The sequence below is a fragment of the Leptonychotes weddellii genome, chromosome 16, assembly GCF_054177405.1.
Source record: "Leptonychotes weddellii isolate Sample4059 chromosome 16, ASM5417740v2, whole genome shotgun sequence".
Lineage (NCBI taxonomy): Eukaryota > Metazoa > Chordata > Mammalia > Carnivora > Phocidae > Leptonychotes > Leptonychotes weddellii.
In genome coordinates, this window is record NC_138384.1 from 9,136,825 (window position 1) to 9,160,770 (window position 23,946).

General features: G+C 46.1%; 1 protein-coding gene across 2 annotated transcripts in view; it reads right to left on the minus strand.

Moving 5' to 3' along the window:
• Nucleotides 1-18,989, minus strand: part of VAT1L (vesicle amine transport 1 like) — a 141,785-nt gene extending 122,796 nt beyond the window's left edge. Inside the window, exon 1 of one of the 2 annotated variants that reach the window (XM_081806342.1) lies at nt 18,619-18,985. In XM_081806342.1, coding sequence (XP_081662468.1) covers nt 18,619-18,848 — 230 coding nt within the window. In that variant the 5' untranslated portion in view covers nt 18,849-18,985. Of the gene's footprint in view, nt 1-18,618 lie in introns of both variants that reach the window. The other variant, XM_081806343.1, reaches the window with a different exon arrangement.
• Between the last annotated feature and the right edge of the window lie 4,957 nt (nt 18,990-23,946).

Below are 23,946 nucleotides of genomic sequence, written 5' to 3' on the forward strand. Positions count from 1 at the left end.
CTGCATCAGGCTCCTTGCTCAGTGGGGACCCTGCTTCTCCCTCTGCCTGCCGCTCCCCCTGCTTGTGTGCACTCAATCGCTCTCGCTCGCTCTCCCTCTCTCTAACAAATAAAATAAAAAGCCAGCAGGTAGGGAAATTAAAAGAAAAAGACGAAGAGCAGCAGAAGCAACTCAGCAGCCTGCCCCAGGGTGGGCTATACAAACTTTGTTGCCGGGTTGCCAAGAATGCAAAGGTCCAGTCTCCATACTTGGTGCAGCCCAGGCCCAGTGCGCCTCCTGCCCTCTGATTTCCAAGAATTCTTTTGCTACTCCACACCGGTCTTTAGAACAGAACCTCTTTGTTTGGGTTACATGTGTGGTCCCTGTCTCATGAAACCAAAAGACACAAAGTAAAACAAATACCATAATCAATAACCCTAAATCATCCACTGGACAGATATTATTGACCTCATTTTTTTTTTTAAAACAAAACCAGTAACACTGTGCAGAGATAATTAAGTTATTTGCCCAAGGCCACACAGACAGTGAAGAGTGAAGCCATGGACTTAAACGGGGGTCCAACACTGTTCTTTTGCCAAACTCTACACCTTCTTAATCATAGTTTCCAGTATTCTCTAAGATAATCTGATTTTTACTTAGACATTGTTTAAGGGCTCACATAGAGGGTAACCTTCAGATTTCTCTCTTACCTAATATTTATTTATATGGTTCTTAAACATTTTAAGATTGTTGCAAAAAATAAAATAAAATAGTGCTGGAAAATGCTTAATAAAATGTTCTGCTAGGTAATCTTTTCTCACAGATTAGTATAATTTTAATAAAGAAGACCTTGATTTGTTCCTCCCATACTATCAGTCAAAGCCTATGTTTAAAGAGTTATTACAGCCTGACATTGCAGCCTGAAGGAATGAAGACAGGTTTGACAAAGGGACCCCCAAAACCTCAAGGCAAAGGATGAGAGATGTGATAGAAGACACAGGGAAATGTGGTGATAGTCCCTTTACAAAATAAAACTGTTACATCACAGGATGGTGAAGTTTGCAATGTGCTTTCACACACATCTCATGAAGCCTTGTATCAATCCCAGAAAGGCAACAGGTGCAGATGTTATTATTCCCATTAAATAGATGTGAATAAAGAGACTCCTTAGATAAGAAACCTGACTTGTCAAAGACAACACAATTAGCACATGGCAGAGCTGGGACTTGAATCAAGGTCTTTAAACTCCTTGATTATTGTGTATCCTGTGACACCATGAACTCTTAGATATAAGTAGATACGGCCATCTGTGCATGGTGGGGCCTTGGCTGAGTCTCCGAAGCCCTCCCCAGGTCTTCCACATTGTTCACTTGGCTCTCCTTTGTTCTGCATGCTCTCCTTAAGATATTATCAAATCAAAGCTTAGGTAAATGGGGGGGGGGGTGACTCGGTGGCTCAGTTGGTTAAGCATCTGCCTCTGGCTCAGGTCATGATCCCAGGGTCCTGGGATCGAGCCAGGGTCCTGGGATCAAGCCCCATGTCAGACTCCCTGCTCAGTGGGGAGCCTGCTTCTCTGCTTCTCCCTCTGCCTCTGCCCTCCACCCCTGTGCTCACTCTCTCTCTCTCTCACATAAATTTTAAAAATCTTAAAAAAAAAAAAAAAAGCTTAGGTAAATAGGAAGGGATGCTTGGTGGTCTTAGGAAAAGACACTGATTTGGGGTGCTTAGATTCTATATAGAAGGAAGGCAAGCTAGCCATGGCCTCTATACTTTATTTTCTGTTATCTACTAAGTGATGGATGCCAACCCTGTAATGTCTCATGAGAGATGTTTAGCTGTCTTCATTTTATGTTCTGCTAGACTCAAGCATGGACCATTTCAATCTCAATTTTGTGCACGAGGAAGGTGAGGCCTGGAGAAGATGAAGTACCTTGTCTGAGGTCATATAGCAGGTGACAGAACTGGGATACGAGCCCTTTTCATAGGACTTCGAGCTTGTGCTTCTGACTACTAGGACTGTCATTCTGTTAACTATACATCATGGTGGACTACTACGTATTCTTGTCCTCAAAGCTCCTGGTCTGGAAGCTGACCATTTCTTTTGGATATGCTAATAATATTGAAGACGACATAAATGATTTGTTATAGGACACCGCTAAGTGGATGACGGAAGAATCAGCTAGTTTATTAATTTTCCAGTTTGAAATAAAACTGGCCCAAAGAAGTTTAGGCAAAAAGAGGGAAGTAGATATGGAGAGGCTCCCCTGTCTTTTATTCTCTAGGTGAAAGGAAGGGAGAGGGGTTGCTTATATGACAGGACTGTAGATCTCTTGCCTCTTAGTTCCTTCCCCTGGTTGTCAGTACCCTCGGCATTGGCCATGGGAATCCAAACATCATCAGACCACCACATAGAGAACAGTGTGATGAAAATCTTCCTCTTCCAGCAGCTTACTTCCGTTGACGCCAATCAATAGAACCCCGTCATATATTCTGATCTCACACTCAATAGAAATCCCAAGTATTGCCTCGTCATTGGTTCAATTAAGAGACAGATGGCCAGTCCTCCTTCAGAAACCTATTATTTTACCTATGAGGGAATATTGTTGAACATATCACTTGTTACAATATACATTTGTTTCTTCATGAAGACAGAGTAATTTTCCCTCATATCTCAGCGCAAGGACTGATTTGTATTGATCTTACAATCCCAGCAGCTTATAAACTAATTATATTCCTTTCTTTGCATTGGCTAGTAGGAAGCTCCAAGCCAAATTTGCAGCACTCCCCCCGCCCCCACCCAACTGCAGGGTTTTGTGGTCTTCATTCTCTCTGCCATCCTAACACTCAACTTTATCTTAACTTTCTGAATGCTTTGGAGTTTCCATTAAAAAAAAAAAATCTTAAACTCTTTATAATGCATCTCAAACTTTGTATCAGAATTCTCTGAAGGGCTTGTTAAAAGCAGATTGCCAGGCCTTATTGCTGAGTTTCTGACTCAGCAGGTCTGTGGTGAGGTCCAAAACTGCATTTCTAGCAAGTTTCCAGATGATGCCGCCGCTCCTGGTCTGGGGACCACTTAGGGACTGGCTGCTGTACCTTTCTTTTTAAGCTACTTCAAGTCCTTTTTGGAATGAGGCAAGGTAAAAATTAATAGACGATGATTAAATAGATAAGAAAATGGAAAGGTTTCTCACTGTCCTCTAGGGCACTTGAATTTTTTGATCCTGGTCCAAAGGATTATACGTATCCTCGTGAGATGTGGTCTTACTAGATTAGCTTCATCTTGCCAATTTGTCTGGCTCTTTTTTGGATCCTAATTCTTTCATCCAAAAAATTGGCTCTTCCTCCTGAATTTGTATCCTCTGAAAATGTGGTTATCACACCACTTACTACTATACCCAAACTGCTGATAAAAATAGAAGTTGTCACATTCTTGGTGACTTAGGGTATTTGTGAAGATCATGAAAGATTTCATGGGAGGGAATCTAAAACATAGGACTAGCTGACATGTTTTAAGTTTCTTGAAATCATGAGCTCCTACAGTTCTCTGAAACACGTCCAAGACCCTTTGAATTCATGTGTAACAAGTACTCACTCAGTAAGACCATGTTCTTTCATAGGGCTTTGTGACAATTAGAGGCCCCCTCACCAAGAAACTGGCAGATATGCAGAAACCCCCATTCTAATTTCTCTGATGATGGGACATGGGGACAAAGGGAATTATTTGTGGCTAGATAACATCTAGGGGATACTTACTATGTAGCAGGCATGGCATTAAGTGTTTCAGAAGCATAACTTTTACAACGATAACAATGCTAGAAGATAAATCATATTACCACATTTTACAGGAACAAAACCCAGGCATATTGAGGTTCCTGAAGCCAAGGTGCAAAAGCAAATAATGTGAGTCCAGAGGCTCTGCTTTTGACTACTGTGCTTTGCTTTTGAGAGACCATCACTCAGTTTTCCGAGTTACAGAGAGAGGGCTTCTTGACTCATCTGTCCCATTGAGCACTTCCTACATACTGAGTGTATACTAAAGATTGGATATCCAAAGTGATCAGGGGGCCCGAAATTATAAATGCTGATTACAGTACAGTTTGATAGGTGGCTTTATAGAAGTATAGGCGAGAGCTCACACAGCCACCAGGACATAAGCTACCTCACAAGATAACCATGAAGTCAGAACACTGACCCCCAGAAAAAATTCCCCAGGGAAATGTCCTGGTGGTCCTCTGCAATTACTAAAGCTAAATTTAGATCCTTAGCTTTAGCCCTCCGGCTCCCCCTCAAGTGAGTTGCTTGAAATCCTTGAGACTTAGTTCACTTGTCTCCAAAATGGGGTAGCAACATGCTCACCCTACGGGGTGTTGGTGTGGATGGTATATGACAGGGCATGTGACACAGAGCACCTCACACACAGTAAGTACTCAAATAAACGTGAGCTGCTGAAATTGTCACCCCCCACCTCCACCATCAGGTGTCACAGGTCAGATTCCCTGGGGCGCAGCCTCTGAGCCTGCGATTTGCATGCAAGGAGGTGTGATGGGGAGAGCTCTAGGAAACAATACCTGTGTGCTCCTGAGGGCAGCTGGGCTGGGTAGAGGAAGAAGTTCAACACTGACATAGTAGTAAAAAAGACTCAATTTATCCACAGAAAGTTCCAGAGCTAGGATGGCCCCTCACGTCATCATGAATCGGGGCCAGGGGATGAGGCCTTCATACCCTCATGTCATCTAGTCCTGGATAAGAGCTGCCCCCGGGGAGAGAGCGCAGGCTTGGGCAAGGAGGCTTCCTGCAGCCGAGGGCAATTCCTCAGCAGGGGCACCACTGGGAGCAGTTGGCTGCCATCACTCCGGGCCCTGGGTCCTCCAAGGGGATTCTGGGTTGTGTACCCAGTATCCATGACAAGACGGATAACATATTCTTCCTTTTCTGGGTTTTATTCCCTTGTGGGCACAGAGCTCTTGTCACTGATGGTGCATATTTATGGAGCCCCTTTGTATGGGTGGCCCCTGAGGAAGAACCAATGTGAGGAGGGAGGAAAAGAGAATGAGACCTTTAAGGCAGGACCTGAGAGAATAAGAGGAAAGGGAAAGGCAGTAATTGAAGGGATCAAAGCACCAAGGAAGGGACAGAGACTAAGAAAAACGAGAAAGGGAAAGGCAGATGGATCATCAAAAGACCTGCAGGATAGGTAAATCAGTTGGGAAGGTCCACGCAAAATAGGAGTTCGGGGCTTTCTTTGGGTCTGTGGGAAGCCGGAGGTCCCTGGATGCTGGGAGGGACATGGCCATCAAGGAGAACACTGTCACGCTCCAGGTGGGAAGTGTGGAATTCCCTCGGCTTGGGGAGCATCAGTGGCCGCCTCCGCCAGTTCCCAGAGGATTAAGAGGGCCAAACGTGAGTGAGGCTTTGCACCCCGGCGGGGGGGGGGTGGCGGGCGGGTGGTTGTGCCTTCTTTACTCTGCCCTCCTCTTGCTGCTGCCGCTATGTTCATCAAAGCATTTGACTCCCAATCCAAGCGGGGGCAAAGAAGCCAATGTCTGAGTCATTCCCTCAATCCCCAGCGCTGACATTTCTGTTTTTGTTTCTTCATCTCAACTGATAACTTGAGAAAGCCCAGGACAATAGGCCTTGATCTCAGAAAATCTGGCTTCCAAATTCTTCTTTTTTTTTTTTCCCCTTTCTTTTTCTTTCTGGGCTTGTGTAAGCACCTGTTGTGTTATCTCAAGTCTGATACCAATCTGCTAGGGGAGGGGAAAAAAAAACACTCATTGTCTAAAACAAGGACACCTTTTATGCAAATCTCAAATGGCACCTCTCATTGGAGAGCAGCCAGAATTGTCCTGGATGGACCTCAGGAGAGAGAAGCCACCTGTGTTCCATCTGCGGTGGGAAGGTTGGAACGGACACTCCGACTCTGCTCTCCCCATCACTGGCCTGTGGTTCCTGACGCTGGCCCCCTCATGTCCGGCTCCAAGTGACCCTGCCTACCCTCTCTAACCACTGATTTCAGATACACAGACCACTGCGGCCATGTGAGACATACAAAGCTCTCTGACACATTTGATGTTCTTTGTAATCTACCATTTTGCTTACGAAGTCAATAATGCTATCGTTGCCCCCACCCCCCTAGATCCCCTGATCCACAAAATCTGGATGACGATGAGGGCAGCACAGTTTGGGCTGGAGTTGTACAAGTCTCTTTTATTGCCTCTGAGAGAGGAAATATACTCAAACCCTATGTCCAAATGAGTATTCAAAACACACTTCAGTAGTATTCCAAGCATGGAACAAAATGGCCAATGATAGGGAATCTAAATATCAAGAGCCGGCTTTCAACAGAGACAGAAAAGCATGGTAGCGCTGGGTCCAAAACAAGCTCTCCTTGATGCCAAGACTAATCCCTTGATTTTTGGACCTGGAGTTATCTATTTACTCTCAGCCTCTCCTGGGGACACGGCAGGTATTTGTTCCTGAGAAGGTTCCTAAAAAGGTTAAGATCTCTGTGTTCCATGTTAGATGTTGACCAGGTCTCTGACTTCAAACAGGTGCCTGGCAGTGATTGGTTATGTAGAACATTCAGTCGAATTCCGTTTAAATTCAGCAGCCCCTCCACGGCTCGGGGCTTGGCTCGGCATGAAGGTTACAAGGTTGACAGTGGAGGCTGTGCTTCCCAGGAGTTCAGAGATCAACAAGTAAGTGACTACATGGCGTGACACTCCCCATAACAAGAGATGGTACAAGGGTCATAGCTCACACAGAGAGAGGGCAGTTCCTAACTCGCTTTGCAGGAACCGTAGAGGTGTCTCCAGCTAAGTATCCCTTAGGAAAGTGTGTATCCTCTGCTCCTGTTCTCCCAACCTCTTCTGCCTCATCCCACCTCTCAATGGTGGGGAGAAGGCAATGTCAGACGGTGCAAAGCAGTTCCTGCTTGACTTCTCACTGGAGGACCGGCAGGGGTCCCACAGAGAAACAGTCCATATTGGCTCTGACATGAACAGTGATCCCCTAAGTCATCGCTACTGATAAAAACCATGTTTAGTAAAACAGCTGTTTCAGTAGCAAAGAATGAGGTGAAGAATAGAGCAGGCAGTTGTCCAACTGAACATTCTGCAGCGGTGGAAATGTTCTGTATCTGTGCTGTCCATCCACTGGCCATATGTGGCTACCAAACACTCGAAATGTGGCTAGAGTGACTAAGGAACTGAACTTTTAATTTTAGCGAATTAATATTTAAATGTAATTAGCCTAAGAAGGAGACAGTAGCAGAATCACTACCCTGCTGTCTTCCCCATAGATTATGAGCAACTCCAGGGCAGAGTCGGTCTTAAAATCCACCTCTCTCAGTGTTCGCTGCTTAGCACAGGGCATGTTCTGGTCTTGCAAAAACGATGCCTCTGCGGAAGGTGTCTGTAGGAAAATAGCTAGGAATGATTCAAGCTCCGTCCTTCCTTCTTGCTGAAGGGGATGATCTCAGCCGTGCAGCCTTGGTGTAGCAGGAAGGAGGGGAACTGAGAGGATCAAAGTCCTGCTTGATTGATGTACTTTGGGAAGAGCAAAGATTTACTTCTGGAAGATAAAAGAATAGGTGTGAAAGGTGAGCAGAGATAAATGTATAAGACAAGAGATCCAACAGTAGGCTTTGAGAGTCTGGGGGAGTCTGAAGAACAGCAGGGGCCAGTTTGGAGGTTAGCAGGAGGCCCTGGGGGGATGTAGATGGGGAGAGGAAATTTTTGAGAGGTTTTTCTCTGTAGCACAAATGGATCCATCTTTGGTATTTTCCAAAGGACTCAGTAGAATTTGACCATGCTTTGAAATTATATTGGAAGTGGGCTTCTATTCAAGAGCAAACAGACCCAACTACATCAAGGATACAAAAGGGAAAAAGAAGAATAGGAAAAGCAAAGACAATGTTAAAAGAGCAAAAGCAAGAAGTCGAGTCTCCCACAAGTGCTGTTGGCTGAGGACAGAGAGGTTGAGGCTCCAAGGCAGTAGGAGGGTGAAAATTGCCTTTGCTGTTTATTTCCTATGGAGGAGCAGTGCCAGAGGAAAGGACTCCTCTGCACTCACACAGAGAATGCTCTCAAGGATCTGAAGGCAGATAAACCTTTCGGGAAGGTGGGCACATTGCTAGCTGCGTTTCACGTCCCGGGTTCTGGCTGCAGAATGCTGACTCAGAGTTTATTACAAGGTCCCCAATAAGTACAATGTCAGTGATTTTAGCGGGGAGCGTAAAAAAAGTATCCATTTACAAGATCATTCAGACCAATCACAGGAACGGTAGGTTTAAGAGCTCGCCATTAGCTGATGGAACTAGGTGTAGTATAGACAAATGAAAAACAATTGCTTCTGATCTTAGACAAGGAATCTTTTTTTGAATAATAAAGGAAAGTCTATAACTTGATGGAGAGTCTATTGGAAGAAGCAGGTGTGTCTGCGCTGGGAGGAAGGGGAGGGGGCTAGTTCAGTTCCTTAGTCACTCTAGCCACATTTCGAGTGTTTGGTAGCCACATATGGCCAGTGGATGGACAGCACAGATACAGAGTACAGTAGGCAGTAGAGAAAGCCTCATCAGCGTTCAGTGTAGAACTCAAGACTGTGGGGGCCAGGGGATTGCCCCACTGTGGATCTGTTTGCATGAAGAGCAGCTAAGCATTCTGGGGAAAAGAAAAAAATTCATCCTAAGGGAAATGTGAGTTGGAGAATATGAGTAAATCTGGATTGAAGCCATCTGTAGCAATACAAGGGGGATGGGAGGAGCTTGATTATGATGCAAATCACCCTTCATCTCCTGGGAGTTTGAGTCTAGGGCAGAGCAGTTGGAAAATGGGTACAAAATCCCGGAAGAGGAAGCCCTGGAGAGAGAGAACCCTGGCTCAGTCAGCATCAGCTCTCTTGGTCTAATTAGTTGTGTGATCTTTAGCAAGTTCCCTCGCTCCTTTGATCCTGTGTCTTCATCTGTGAAATGTTTGGTATCCTAGAAATTACTATAAAACACTTAGCATAAATACTCAATGAAAGTCATTACGATAATAGCGATGACAAGTAATTAACGAAAGAGTGTTACATTTATTAGCTCTGAACAGCAGGGGCATGAATACATAAGGTGGCATAGACTGCTTTTAACCTATATGGAGTAGAAAGGGTGCTATGGCCCTACGCAGAGGGCCACACCACCTGGGATGGAAAGGAAATGGGAAACATGGTGGAGCAGCTCCAGTGTATGGTAGGAGGGGCAGAACAGGGCAAGAGGAGGGGGTCAGGATCAGTGGGGCAACGAGGAGAACTGTCCGTGTCAGTGCAGAAAACCCTTGCACCCACCTGGCAGGTGTTGAACAGGGAGGTCCTGAGACCTACCAAGGAAGATAGGAACAGAGTCATGGACATACTGCTTGTTTTAAAAAGATGGGACTTTTCCCCCAGTATGTTGGAAATAACTTACTTATTTTCCAGTGTTACTGAGATATAATTGACCTATAACATTGCATTAGGTGAAGATGCACAACATAATGATGTGATATGTATGTATATTGTGAAATGATCACCACATAAGTTTAGTTAAATATTGTTTTAGCATCCAGGCTGCTAGGGCCTGGGTCCCCAGGTAGACACATGGCACAGGAATGCTTGAGTAAATGCTCTTGGAATAACAATCCCCAGACACAGCCCAGAGGGTTCTCTTCAAGATCCCTGCCTCCCGCGCTCCATGCAGCGGGATGTCAGTAAGGAGAAAATTACAGAGCATCTTGTGAAGTCAGAGACCCACATTTCCCAGCCGAGGGAGAGTAGTTATTAGAGAATTCAAAAAGCGAACGTCCAGTTTCTAGAGAACAGATTGTATCAAGGAGAGGTAAAACCAAACTGTCTGAGAACATAGCCCCTTTGGTATCCTCTCAAGTCTCTGCTCAAAGCCCCACATGCTGGAGAGATGTAGGCCTCCTGTCAGAGGAGGCTAAGGGGACAGAAGGGTGCCTGAAGGTACACGGGCATGGACCGGCTGCCGGCTGTATGAGCAAAGTCAGTACTGTTGGTATTTACAAGTGACACGGCAACTTTTGTAGAAATGTACTCCTAACATTTGGGGGAAAGTCGGTAACGTATTCATTCATTCCATAGACATTTATTGAGTGCCTGTGGTTAACCAAGCACCAGGCTTGGTGTTCACCAGTTAAATGATAATAGAGCAAGCTTCTAGCATTTCCAAGATTACCAAGGAGATTTAAAAGGCAGCGGGCCTCCAAGTTGAAAATATGATATATGTCATTTAATATGATTCAATCACTTTGTGCTGAGAATGTAAGGTCCCAGGATAGGGAATGGAGCTGGCTTCTCCAGTCCCCTCTCTGATTCGTCACTTTCTGTGGTGAAGATCAAAGTCTCCCATCCCCCACAGTGGCTACCATTTTGATTAAACACACATTAGTTCTGTGTGTTTCTTACCCCTGTCTTCTGGTAACTGCCCTCCATTCCCTTCAAAGTATCTACCCACCCCACCCCCCAAAACACACATACACACACACTTCATGTGTTCCTAGTACGGCAATCAGTCATGATGCTCCATTCTTCTAGGTCAGGGTAGGAGGGCACGAGATGCAAATGTGGCCAAGCACATCATTTCCTTGGGCCGAGCAGAGAGAGAAAGAGAGATCCAGAGGCTGGTATGTGATTCACAAATGGCCATTAAGATTACTTCCTTGATATTTGAAAATTGGGAGAAAAAATGGGGGCTCTGCATTGGGCCTTGCTAAACTTGCACAAGGCATCTGGGGCAGGAGGCCACCATCTCTCCTAGTCTCAGGAAGGAAGCTCATTGCAGGAGGAGCACATGAAGCTACCTCGTGAGGGGAAGACAAAACATGGAAGGGAAAAGAAAGGGGAGAGCCTAGAACGCCAGAGACAATTTCACCATGATGGTCAGCCTGACTGAAATAAAGGAAAGAGAAGTCAGAGCAGAAGTGACTGGTCTTCCTTTTGAAGATCTCTGAGCTTGGCCCAGCTTCCTGCACACAGTAGGACCACAGGAGTACATCTTGGCTCCATTTCCTCTCTTGTTCTTTCAGAAATTCATCTGAATCTTCTTACGTATGTTACGGTGCGATGGCACATCCTGTCTGGGTTAGTTTTGACATCAGGGTCTTGTACCCTTTGGAGTCTGAATAGGGACTCCATCCAGAAAACTTCATGAAGTATGGAGGGACTTTTTAATGTCCTATTCTTTGCGTCTCCTCCCTACCATTAATATATATTAAACATATACTATAGGACAAGGACTTCATTCAACAGATATTAAATATACCATCATTGCTAGGTACTTCAGACGTATTATCTCTTTTTACCCTCCCACAAAAAAATACCCCATAGGTGCTGTAATTATACCCACATTACAGATGAGCAAACTGAGATAATAAAAGCTGAAGTCATTTTCCTAAGGTTAGACAGGTTGCTAAAACCATCCAGGATTGGAATCCAGGTCTGTTTCACTTCAGACCTTAACTATTTTATAACCAAAAAGCATACTTCCTCCCATCCGGTCTGGGTGTGTAGTCAATGCCAGCCCAAGAAATGAATCATTATCATTCCCCTCACAGAAGATAATTATCCTGCATTGGGCTTTGGGGACTACATCCATTTAGACACGTTGGGAGTAAGAGCGCCCAAAGCTTTCACCTCCCATGGGGGTTCTGTCTGGGAAAGCACTGTTTAGCACACCCCTGGCTCCAGAACAATGCTAGGGATGAGGCTTAGCTGAGGGACCAGGGTCACCGACAGAACGAGATTGAGGACAGAAGCTGACTGCAAGGTTTTCATCAAGAAAATATCACGTTCAAAGATGAAACAGCCTCTTTCACTGAAGTATATATTTTGTCCCCTGGGCCTTCAAACATTAAATTTACTCATTTTAATACCGTGGCTCCAACTGATTTTCTGTGTGAGATCACACACAGAGGAATCAAACTAATTTGAGATTACACACCCGCTGCCCTTTCCCTATGAAGAGGCTCTTCTTGTTTCTAATTAAACTTCTTCTTCTACGACAAATGCCAAGATGCCAAAAAAGATCCCTATTAAGAGAAATGTCAGGAACTTGGGGTCATGGGGGTGCCATTCCCCCATGCCTGAGTGAGCTCTGTTGTCAGTGTTGAATGCCAGCGATGTACTCGAAGGTCGTGGGATTTTGGTTCCTCTGAATGAGAGTGAACCAAACTCCAGAGGCTGGACTGTTCTGCACACCCAGCTACCCTAGAAATCCCTGCCACCACCCGTGTGGATCAGTCCAAATCCATTCCAACCCTGGGAATGAGATTCAAAAGCCAGCACCCTGCTCCCTGATGCCAGTGTAGTTTGGTGGGAGCACAGCAGGACCAAGAACCAGAGGATGGCATCAAGTTCCCACCTGTCTTTTCACAGCTTGAGTGACTGAGGAAGGAAAATAACCTTTCTTGAATACCCACGGCATGCAAAGAGCAGTCAGGACTTGACAGATTATCAGCTAGTCTTCCTAACATACCAAAAAGTGGGTATAATTACCAAAGTGAGAATATGGGCAAGTTGAAAGTACTATTTGATTAAGATCACACAGCCATGGTGAGGTAGAGTTAGGGTCTGAACTCAGATCTATTGTAGCTTCTCGCTCTTTCCACTTCAGCTCTGAGTCCCATTTTCCTCTCTGAGAAAGTAAGCATGATAACCTCATGGGGTTATGAGGGTCCGATGTAAAATGGAGGAGGATAATGAGCTTTGTTGCTCCAAAGATGGTGCAAGTAGAGGGTAGGATGAGCATGATTATCAGTCATCACTCCCTTTGCCCGTCATGGGTCACCTGCCATATAATTAAGATCGGGCTGCTATTTATGGGAACCTACTGTATGCCAGATGTATAAGATGTTCTGTACTTCCTTTATCTATGAAATAGAAGCAGCACTGGGCTTCCTTTCTTCCTCGAATTGCTGGGAAGGCAAGAAGTCCATTCCATTATTGGATGAAGAGCATACATAGTCACTATCCCCAGCCCTCACTAGGGAGGACACAGTTCATGGGAAAATGCAACTTTCATGAATAAGATCGATCCCTGAAGAAGCATCTCCATCTCCTCATCACCAATTGGGGCTCAATGTGAGTCAGCACAGAGTCATCCTTTCCTGTCAAATCCTGATATCTCTATCCAACACAGAGTGATTGAGAACACTTTGTTCCCATCTCCAGGCCAGAGTGGCTCCTGGCTTGGGTATTAGGGACCCTCCAAGCAATTTCTCAGTTTTATAAACATCAGTGTCACTTAGCCTCATGCACTCCATTTGTTTATTTGAATAAACGCAGGAAAAATAATATTGGCCATATTTCATTGGATTGGCCTTATCAGTGACACTTTAATAATATACCGTTTGGAGATATTCTACAGTCAAGTTGCCAACGTAGCAATAGCTCAGTGGAGGCAAAGGGGGCAGATGAAGGAACTTGAATGTCTTCAGTGGATCCAAGGAGTGGTGATTGTGTTTAATCAGCGTGGATATTCTGGGCCAACAGTCATAACAATTTGATCCTAAGTAGGTCTCTAAAGGGTCCCATATATCAGCAACGGAGGGAAAGTGGATGTTGTTTAGAAATACAGTGGCCATTTTGGGAGGGCAAGATGGCACTGTAACCATTTTGAGTCTTATCAGTTATACTTCACATCAGTCAAATGCATACATGTTTCTTTATATTCCTGATTCCAGTCTTGGTGTCTGTCTGCCTGTCTGCACCACTTGGTCTCTCAGTCCTTTCTCTCTTGTGCCTTTGTCACTGAGTCTTTCTGATTTTCCCAAATGTAAAGAGTCCAGGAACAGGCTGACTTGGATTAGCAGTTTGTGATCTTCACATGTCTCTGAATGTCAGCTTCCCATCTTTAAAATGGAGATAGTAATACTGTTATTATTGAGTTGTCATTAGGATAAAATGAAACAAAGTACATAGCAGGCAACTCAGTTTGTGGCTCCTAGCAAGTGCTCGGCAAATGTTAGTTCCCTCCCCTAGCCCAATGCACTCTACCCCTGCGATATGTTAGAATCCCACCGTATGTTGGCTTTCCTTTAGTGTGGCCTGCCGTCAGCCCATTTTCAGATCAGCCAATAGAGCCATGACTGGCTGGGACCATTTTTCATCCAACTGCTCTCGTTCTAGCAGTTTCATGTGGCCTCTCTTTGTAAATAAGTCTGGGAAAATAAATGTCCCCAATCCATTAGTGCCTTTCCATCACAAGCCAATTTGAGCCACAAACCAGACAAGGCTTGTTAATGGCCACTTAAATATATTTCTGCAGCCCAGTCTAGAGACCCTCAGCCTCAAATCCTCCTAGCTTCCGTCCAAGAGATGTCTCACTGTGACAAGACTTCTGAGGCAAAGGCGTAGACCTGACCCTTAGCCGTTCGGGGGGACCATGTATGTACCCTAGTCTGCCTAGAACAATTCTAGTCTGCTCCTGCTCCAGAGTAATTATCAATCAGTGCCCCTTTAACACCCCAAAAGTTCCCCTTTGAATGATATACTGTACATGGTAGCTATGGAAACCAAGAATAATAGTTTAAATAATAATAGCTATCATTTATTAACCACTTCCTATACGCCAGGCATCACCAAAAAGGTCTTTATACACTGGATCCCATTTCAGCGCCATTACAACACTGTAAAGGGAGGTGCTATTATCATTTCTATTTTATAGACCAGGAAACCGAAGTTTAGAGAAATAAGCAACATGTTCAAGGTCAGCCAGCATTGAGGGCATTGCACCTCACTCAGATCCCTTTTTCCTGGGCAGTACACCCATCCCCCCACTGCTGGAAGTGCTGGTGGCTCCTGGCTCAATGTGGCACCCTAACCCTCATCCCTCTTCCAGAGGAATGGAGCTCAAACAGAAGCCACCTTTGCCTGAGAGGCTCCATGCCCCCACTGCCCATACCCGACTGACGACGGGAGTGGGGGCTGGGAACGGGGGTGTGAGGGGGCACAAGGGCTTCCCCTATTGCTTCAAGGTCAGATTGACTCTATGGTACAATCCATGCTCCAGAACTCCTGGTGGGATCCAGGGGAGACGAAATGCTTGCTTAGCTCCTTCCTTGTCCTGCTCCCCTTGCTCCCATTCTCCTGAGAACACCCCCTCGATCTACCACTTAAAACACATCCCTGTCTTGGGCTCTGCCTCTAGGGGGCAAGACCCAACACATATGGCTAGCAAGTGGCAGGGCTGGGACTCAGGTCTAGGAAGGTCTCCCTCTTCATCATGGAGCAAATGTGCATGACGTTGCCTATATTATAAACACGATTTCAATGATGGCCTCCAAGTTATCAAATTGTCAAGAAGTAAGTCATAGAGGCATAGATACAACAACAATGATGACGACAGCCCCAACAACTGTTTATTTAGTGCCAGTCCCTTTGTTGCATCTGATCCTCTCAATAACATGGGGTTCATTGCATTATCTGCATTTTGCAGTTGAGGCACGGCAAGCTAGGAGAAGCTGAGATGTGTCTGTTGAGGTCACACAGATAGGAAGTGATGGGGCTCGGGTCTACATCCAGATCCTTCTTCTTCCAAAGGGCACGTGCTTTTTCTGCATGGCCACTTAAATCGCTTGCTGTGTATATTGCTCAGTGAACAGTTGACTAAAGGGGTTCCCCAGCAAAGCTGATGCTCTTGAAACAAATTAGAAGACTCTGCAATCCCTCCCACCCTGCACTCTCTAAAGTGGTTCTTTTTGAGCTGCATTTGACCATCATGTCTCCATTTGGGAGAGAAAAGCCATATTACTCTGGTAATAGCCAGAGAATGTTCTCTTAAGTCAGACATAAAAAGATCAAAGGAGCCATACTCATTGAAGAAAGGAAGGACAGCAAGCTTGTATGCCAAATGTCCAGAGAGGTAAATCACATTTCCTGTGGCTCTTCCACAGAGGGAGACAAAATAGAATAAAAGGAAAACAGCAGAGCTTTAAGGAGAGACAGGCCAAGACTCACATCCTAACTGTACTGTCTCTGTGATGTTTTTAGCAAATTACTCAACATCTCCAAGCCTCAATTTGCTCTACCATAATACCTATCTCATTGGACCATAAATGAGAGGGGGTAAATGAAATAAAATATGTATTTCTCTGTACCTCTTCTCCTCCATTTCCATAAAATTTATAGAGTAACCAACTTGGACCTTCATTCCAGGTCTGAATAATACTAGTTCAGATGGACTATGCTTTATTGCCAAGCAAACAGCATATCCTATTTGATGATAAAAGGTTTCCATTAAAAATAGAGAGCAGATAAAAGGGGGACCTGCATCCAGGAAGCCATCAGATGATTCATAAAAATACAGAATGAGTCATCCTGGCTCCCAAGGCTAAACTTACAATCAGTGGGCATCTTTGGCCAGCCAATCCTAGCCCAGTGGAGGAGGAAAGGCCGGACAATCTTCACAAACCTACTTCAGTACCCCCTTGCAAAACTGATTAACTCTGCTTCCAGCGTGGGAGGACAAAAATCAATCTGGGCCCTTTGCAATACTGGATCTCGAATGTTCCCCCATGCCTCCTTGGCTTTCTGAACAACCGGGGTGGGAAATCTGCAGTGATTCGTGTGTGTGTGTGTGTGTGTGTGTGTGTGTGTGTGTATGTGTACAGCTCCAAGGAAGAACAGGCTTGTGCATCTGGCTTTGAAAAGCAATCTCCTGGCTTTCATCTTGACATTTATTATTTCAAAATGCTTCAGTTCCTATCAGTATCTATGTAATTAGCTTAAGACTAGAGAACCCAGACCTATTTGTACCACAAGTGATGCTCTTTTCTTTAAAAAGTAACTTCAACATTTTCACTCTCTGAACATACCCTGGATGGAGAGTCATAAATTATACACACATACACACACACACGAAATATTTTTGATCCGTGGCTAAGGAAAATTATCACTATATAGTTTTAGTTTTACGAGGTAGACGTTCCTCCACCAGCAAGCGAAGAAAAATAAGGACTCAACAATCCTGGCTCAAGCGTCCTTTTTCACTCCATTCATTCAGCAATAACTGATTCCTTCAGCAGTAACTGATGTTGGACATAGTGTGTGCCAAGCACTATGCTATGCTATGCTGGGCATCGGGGATTTGTTGGTGAAAAGGGCAGACGCAAGCCCTGCCTTCTGGGATCAATCAGCTTGGTTCACGAGAGTTAACAAAATGGAACTGTACAGGATCCCCCAATTTGCAAAAGCCTCTTCCCTTACCCTGAATTCCCAAGAGTCATGTTTAGAGGCAACTGTGACCTGCTACATGTGTGAGGAGTGAGTCAGAAACCAGCGCCTGCTTCTCTTACGAGCTGCCTTCCAGCCTTGGCATGTGAATCCTGCACCTGCTCTCAAAGCAGCGAACGGGAGGAGAATCTCCTTTGCATTTTTCTTGCCTCTGCATATGGTCGCAGAGTCCAGGTTTGGGGTCTAACCTAGGAACAGGTAAGCTGACTGCTCCTTTCCGGAGCCGAGTCTATTGCCTTTAAAACACAGACATGAGAAAGGGTAAGTCCATCTAACTGTGCGGAGAGCAGGCTCCCCTTAGGCACTTCCCACGCTACTGCATAAAGAACTCAGAGCGTTGGGTCCAGGGAACCCCCTGGGGTGAGCCCTCCCTCCTAGAACTTCAGAGAAATGATCATATAGTGACAGCACACAGAGAGGCTTAAGCCCTCCAGAGCGAATCCCAGCTGGGCATAACTCTGAAGTTCCCCCAGGAGGAGTGGGGAATGGAAGGACACTCAGATTGCTGAGCTCCGTTTGAGATGGGGGCAGGAGTTCTGAGAAGATTGCCGGTTGTTTGTTTTTCCACTTTGGAGAAGCACAGAAGACGCTGGTGGGGAAGAGGGAGCCTTGGCCTCACCCCTCACCAAGCTGAGATGCTGCAGGACCTAACCCCTGCTTCCCAGACCCTTTCTCCCTACCAGGGCACCAGAGGGGTAGAATGCAGCAGTGGGGAGAGAAAACGCACTTCCCCAGCCCTGCACTCTGTTGCCAGCCCCAGCAGGACCACAGCACAGAGGCTGAAAAGATCGAGTAGCAAATCCTGACCAGGTCAATTAGTAGCTGCCACGAGATACTGGGCAAATCACTGTCTGAGCCCGGGTCTCCTCACCTGAAACGGGAGATAATGATGGTACCTAACTCATCGGGTCCCAGGAAGTATTAAATTAAGATCGCACACATAAAACTCTAAACACGAAGGCTGGTACACAGTAAGCCGACGGTTATTATTTTTTTTTAACCGTGTTAATCAAACTCCCTTTCCTGGCAGCTGAGCTGTCTACCCGACGGAGAGCCCCCGCAGCGCAATCTTCCAGACCCCGGGTGCTGGGCACCACCATCCACCGCTTTCCTCCCCTCGCAGGAGCTCACAGCCCCCTCCGGTCACCCCTAGATCCGGCTTGGCTAGGGCGAGGGCCACCTCGCAGCATCCTCCTCAGCGTCAGCCGGCCGCCGGCCGCGGGGAGGCTCTCAGACCCGGGAAGGGCGCGGAGGGGGCGCCCACGGCCGCTCTTACCCGCGCAGCGGCCCCGCGGAGGCTCCGCCACCCCCGCCCCGGGAGCGCCGAGCGCGCAAAGAGAGAAAGCGAGAAAGACGCGGATACTGGACCAGGCTTTGACGCGGATCTTGAGCTCGCCGTCCTGCGGCTCGGGCATGGCCTTCCTGGTGACCCGCAGCTTGTTGAGCCCCCCGAAGCCGGCCAGCACCACGGCGCGCATCTCCTGGGCGTCCCCGAGGCGGTGAGAGCCGCCGCCGCCGCCCTCAGCAGGCTCCTTGCCTGCCTCCTTCTCGATCATTTGCTCCGTCTCCTCCGCCTTCTCCACGCCTTCCTTGGCCATTGCGCACGGGGGCGCGGGGCGCACGGGCTGCGGCTGCTTGGGCGCAGGGGGCTCGGGCTCCTCTCCCGCGGGTTCCTCCTGTTGAATGTGGGATGCTCGGCTGTGCAATGGCTGCAGCCTCTGCGAGCCGCGCCAAGGTCCACAGCCTCCGCCGTAATCCTCGCAAGAGCCGCGCCCCCACCCGCCCCACCCCTCCTGCTCCCTGCCTCTCTTCCCTGCCCAAGCGGAGCCTTGACTCCAACTCCAGAGCCAGTCTCAAATCGGGCTCTTGATCGCAGCCCCAGAACCTAGACTTGCCCAAGATTCGTGGATAAAACACGCAGAGAGGACGCAGTGTCCTCCGCGGTAGGCGCAGTACTTTGTTATTTACGGCGCAGGCTGGGCGCCTTGAAATGGACAGAGACGAATGTCTGGGCCTGGAGGATGCCTCCCGGAGACTGGCTTGCCTCCTCTCCCGCTGATCTGCGGGGGCCAGCGGGGTAGACGGGAAAGGGGGCTGTTTCCCAAATTGCCGGTACCGGCTGGAAAGGGGAAGAGGTTCGGGAAGCGGGAAACGAGAAATCCCACTTACTCCCCTGAGGAGTCTAAACCAGGGTCTTTTCACTCCAGACCCTCGGGGTCAGTGCTGATGCTCTTTACCAAGCATCACCAGGATCCTCTTATGATGACTAATTCTCCCCACCCGCACCATTTCTGGCCATCAAAGAGGCTTCAGAAAAGAATTCTGTACCAGAAAAGGGTCCTTTTTTTGTTTTGACCGCCAGAAGATCAGTTTTCATCCCCTCCCCAACACACACACACACACACACACACACACACACACACCCCAGTAACTGGCTTTTTGAAAAGGAGCTTATAGAAAAACTTGAACTTTTAGGGGCGTCTGGGTGACTCAGTCAATTAAGCGTCTGCCCCCGGCTCAAGTCCCTGGATGGTGCCCCGCCTCCCATGGAGGGCGCAGGTGGAGGGAGATTGCCTTGTGGCTGTTTAAAGAAAAATTATAGTGGGGGAGTGATGGAGGTATATTCTACTTCCTGTTCAGCCACTGCCAGCTTTGGGACCTTGGGCAACTCACTCAACCTTTCTGATCCTCAACTCCCTCATCCATAAAATGGGTACATTACTTAGGTTTTTTTTTTTGCATTGTGCTAAGTGCTGGGGTGGATAGGACTTTCAGTGACAGCATGGTCCTTACCTTTAAGGAGCTTATTCTCAAGCATGAGGCAGGGAGGACACAGCCAACAAATATAAATGACACAGTGAATGGAATGGTGTAAGTGCCTCTCCTTCCATTCTCGCTGTGCCTCTCTTCTATTCTTCAAAAATAGTATTGTGTTCCCTCCTACCACCTGTGCCTGGAATGTATGTGCCACTTCCTTCATGTGGTGTTATCTTCTATTTCACTTTCAACTTAAGCACCTATTCCTTGTGTCTATGGGTTGGGTCTGCATCCTTTATGGTTAAACTCTCATGGCAGTTTGTAATGAACTTTTGTATGATCACCTGATAATTCATGTCTGTTTGCTTTTTCCAACTGTGGTCTTCATGTGGGCAAGAGTGATTTCTGCTTTTATCCAGCATGGTTTCCCTGGGGCTTGGCACATAACTGGTACATAGTAGAAACTGCTCAGAAGAACCTTTGTTGAGTGAATGAATGAGCCAGTGAATCCACATGCTACTGTGGGAGCCCAGAGGAGGGAACTGGCTTGGGGAGTCGGAGAGGTCCTCATGGAGGTGAAGAAGTTTGAGCTAGACCTTGAATGATAAGCCAGGTTCCTCAGACAGGGAAGATCACAAGCACATTCAAACACATGGAAAGGGGACAGGTGGAAGGAGAAGACACTGTCTTGTTCTGTGTGGTCTGACCATCAGCTGTGGTTAGCAGTCACTGGAGACTAGGCTGAAAGGTTGGTTGGAACCAGCTTTGAGGTGTTTTACATATGACGTTATAAGATTTAAGACATAAATCATGGAGGCAATGGGTGCCACTGAAGTCTTAAAAACAAACAAACCAGGGAATAACATTACTGTATTTTAGGATAGTAACTTTGGCAGTAAGTGGGTGGTGGATTAGATGGTAGACTTACTGGAAGTGTGGAGATTGGTTAGAGACTATGGTGCAGATAGATACAGATAAACAAATAGATAAATAAGAAGAGCCTTAACTGAGGCAGTGGCTGTGGGATAGAAGAAGGACTGGATAGGAAGCTGAATAGACAGTGCTGGTTAGTGAATAGTGAACATGTCATTGTGAACCCAGTTATCCAAGTTATGAAGTCTGTTTGCATTGTGAGATATAGTGTTTAGGCTGGATTCTATCCTGAAACAAGACTTTGAGTGCCAGCAATTTATTTTGGAGGTCATCCCAGGAAGCTCCCATCAGGAAGGAGGAAAGTGAGACAGGAAAGCCAGAGAAGCCAATCCGAGGTGCATGAATAAGCAGGTTAGCACAGGGACGAAGGGGACTCAAACCCACAGGACACCCTTGTGAAACAAGCCTCAGAGTTGTCCTACCCAAAAGCAAGGAAATGGGTATTTCCCACTAAATTTTCTGCAAGACTGGCTAAGGGCTATTCCTGGAAGTATAACTCCTTGGCACTTCCCACCTGCCCCATTCACCTGGGCTGAGAGAATCCCCAGGCAGAGAACTAGGAAGCTATTTTCTTGTAGAAGGGATGGTGAGTTCGAAGGGGATATGGGTTTGTGGCTGACAACATCTACAGTGTAGGATATTGTTTTGGGGTATCTACTGCTCTGTACACTTCAGGCATGTTTTATAATGAGGTTCTCAGAATAACTGTTAGGTAAGCATTAGTCCACTTTATAGAAGAGGAAACTAAGTTTTAACATCAATGCTCTTAACATCTCATCAGGCACGTTTATTTGAAGGGGCCAAGCTGGTTCATCCCCTGAATGATAATACTCCATGGCATTGTTTATGTTCTCTGCTCATTTATTGGCCTCCTAATATCTCTGTCCCACCAAGATTCCTTGCCTTTATCCTGAGGGGCTTCCTTTAGCATCAGTAAAGTAAATCTACTTTGCAGTCAGCACATAGCATGTTTAAGAAAAAGCGTTTGCCTTATATGTTCAAGGAAATATAATTACTCCCTCCAAGGGAATCTTCTGGCTGTTTACAAACCCTGGATTATAATTGGTATGCGGCTGATTGTCACAACAACCCAAGAGGAAACACAACGCAGTCTGCACTGCTTCGGGAGGAAAGCCTTCCTCTGAGTCCTATATACCACTATTTGGATCGTTAAGCATTCCCAAATCTGCTCCTCTCTGGTGGAATGTAGCAAGAGCCGTGCTGCAAGGCGCCTCTCCAAATAAACACAATAAATCTATTTTCAGTTTGTAAAATTGCTTTCTTGGGCATTCACTCACTGAGAGCTTCAGTTGGGAAATAGCTTACATTGTAGGGCGATGTCAAACAGCTGCCGCCTCTGGTGGAACTCAGTATTACAGCTCAGCTCTATGGACTTACTTATGGCCTGGGAACAACCATGTTTGCCTTTGAGAGGAGTGTAGACTTAAATTTAGGAATCCCTCAAGGTACTGGCCATCTGAGGGAGTGGCCAACAGAGGTAAGGTCTTTGAGTAAGAATATATGGGAAACAATCATAGTACAATTTTAGGAGTTATTTTCTAAATAACTTGGAATGGTTCAGTAACTTTCCGGAGAAGTATGTCACCTGGGGCAAGCAGTCAATGTCTTCAGCTATATCCTTTAATAATATTTATTCTCTTGAGGCACCTGGGTGGCTCAGATGGTTAAGTGTCAGGCTCTTGATTTCAGCTCAGGTCATGATCTTGGGGTCATGGGATTGAGCCTTGTGTCAGCGCTATGCTGGGCATAGAGCCCGCTCGGGATCCTTTCTCCCTCTCCCTCTTCCCCTCCCCATTGTCTCTCTCTCTCTCTTAAAAAAAAAATGTTTAAAATGATAATATTTATTCTCTTGTATTTTCCTCAATACAAGTAGGATCATTTGTTATACATACATTATATTACTTAATCTACAAAATAATCCTGTGTCATAAGTACTATTATTCCTATCTTACATGGAAGGAAATTTAATAGAAACTGAATAACTATCCCCAGGTCACCAACTTAGTCTGTGGCAGAGACGGGATTTAAAGTGGGAGCCATCTGAGTCTAAAATGTGGATACTTACCCACCATGCTATAATGTCTGTAGTTTCATATGCTGTTATAGTTTCAAAATGCCATAGAATGGGTCAAGAGGAAGGAGACAAATTTAGAAGGTCAATGGTGAAGAAAGGTCGGAGATCCTGGCCATCGAAAACTCTTAGTAAAGTCCAAGGGCTCATATGAAAGGATATGTGCCATAATTTCCAATAGTTTGTGTGGGTGTAATTTAAACGATAATGGAGCAAGATTGCCATGGGCACAGAACTGTTTTCAGAGAAGTACTGGATAGGTGTGCAGCCCATCCTGACTGTGGTAGAGTAAGCTTACTAATTATATCTCGTAGGACCAGTCATAGGCAGCTAACTCTAGACGTGTCAGAGGAGAGAACAAAGTGAACTGACATTTATTCATCACCTTTTGAGTGCTGGCCTTGGGCTGTTGCTAATACTGCAGGTAGAATGGTGAATAAGACAAACATATTCATGGTCCTAAAGGGGCAGCATTCCTCCTAGGGAGATACATATTGTTTGAGGTTGGGTTCCCCAGAAGCAAACATTTCTTCATTCAAATTTCTGAATGCAAATGACTTATTTGAGTGGTGGTTCCAGGAAATAGGAGTCTGTGGAAATGAGACCAAAAAGGGAAAGAAATCGATGCAAGATGCATTATCTGGCAGGTTATCGCTGTCATTGGCTCAGGTTAAATCCTGCTGAAGAACTCTAGATGACAGCATAAAACACACTTCAAAGGCAACCTAATCCAGAGGCAAGGTAAATGGAGTGCCTACCAGCTCCTGTCAGTCCTCGGTCTAGGGCTCTTGGTGGGGGGGCACTAACCATCTGCCCCTCTGGTCTGCCCCGTGTGGGGGCTATTTTGGAGTCAGTGGCTAGACCAAGCCATCCTGATAATTTGCAGGTGCTTCAATGTAATGCCGCTGGATCAT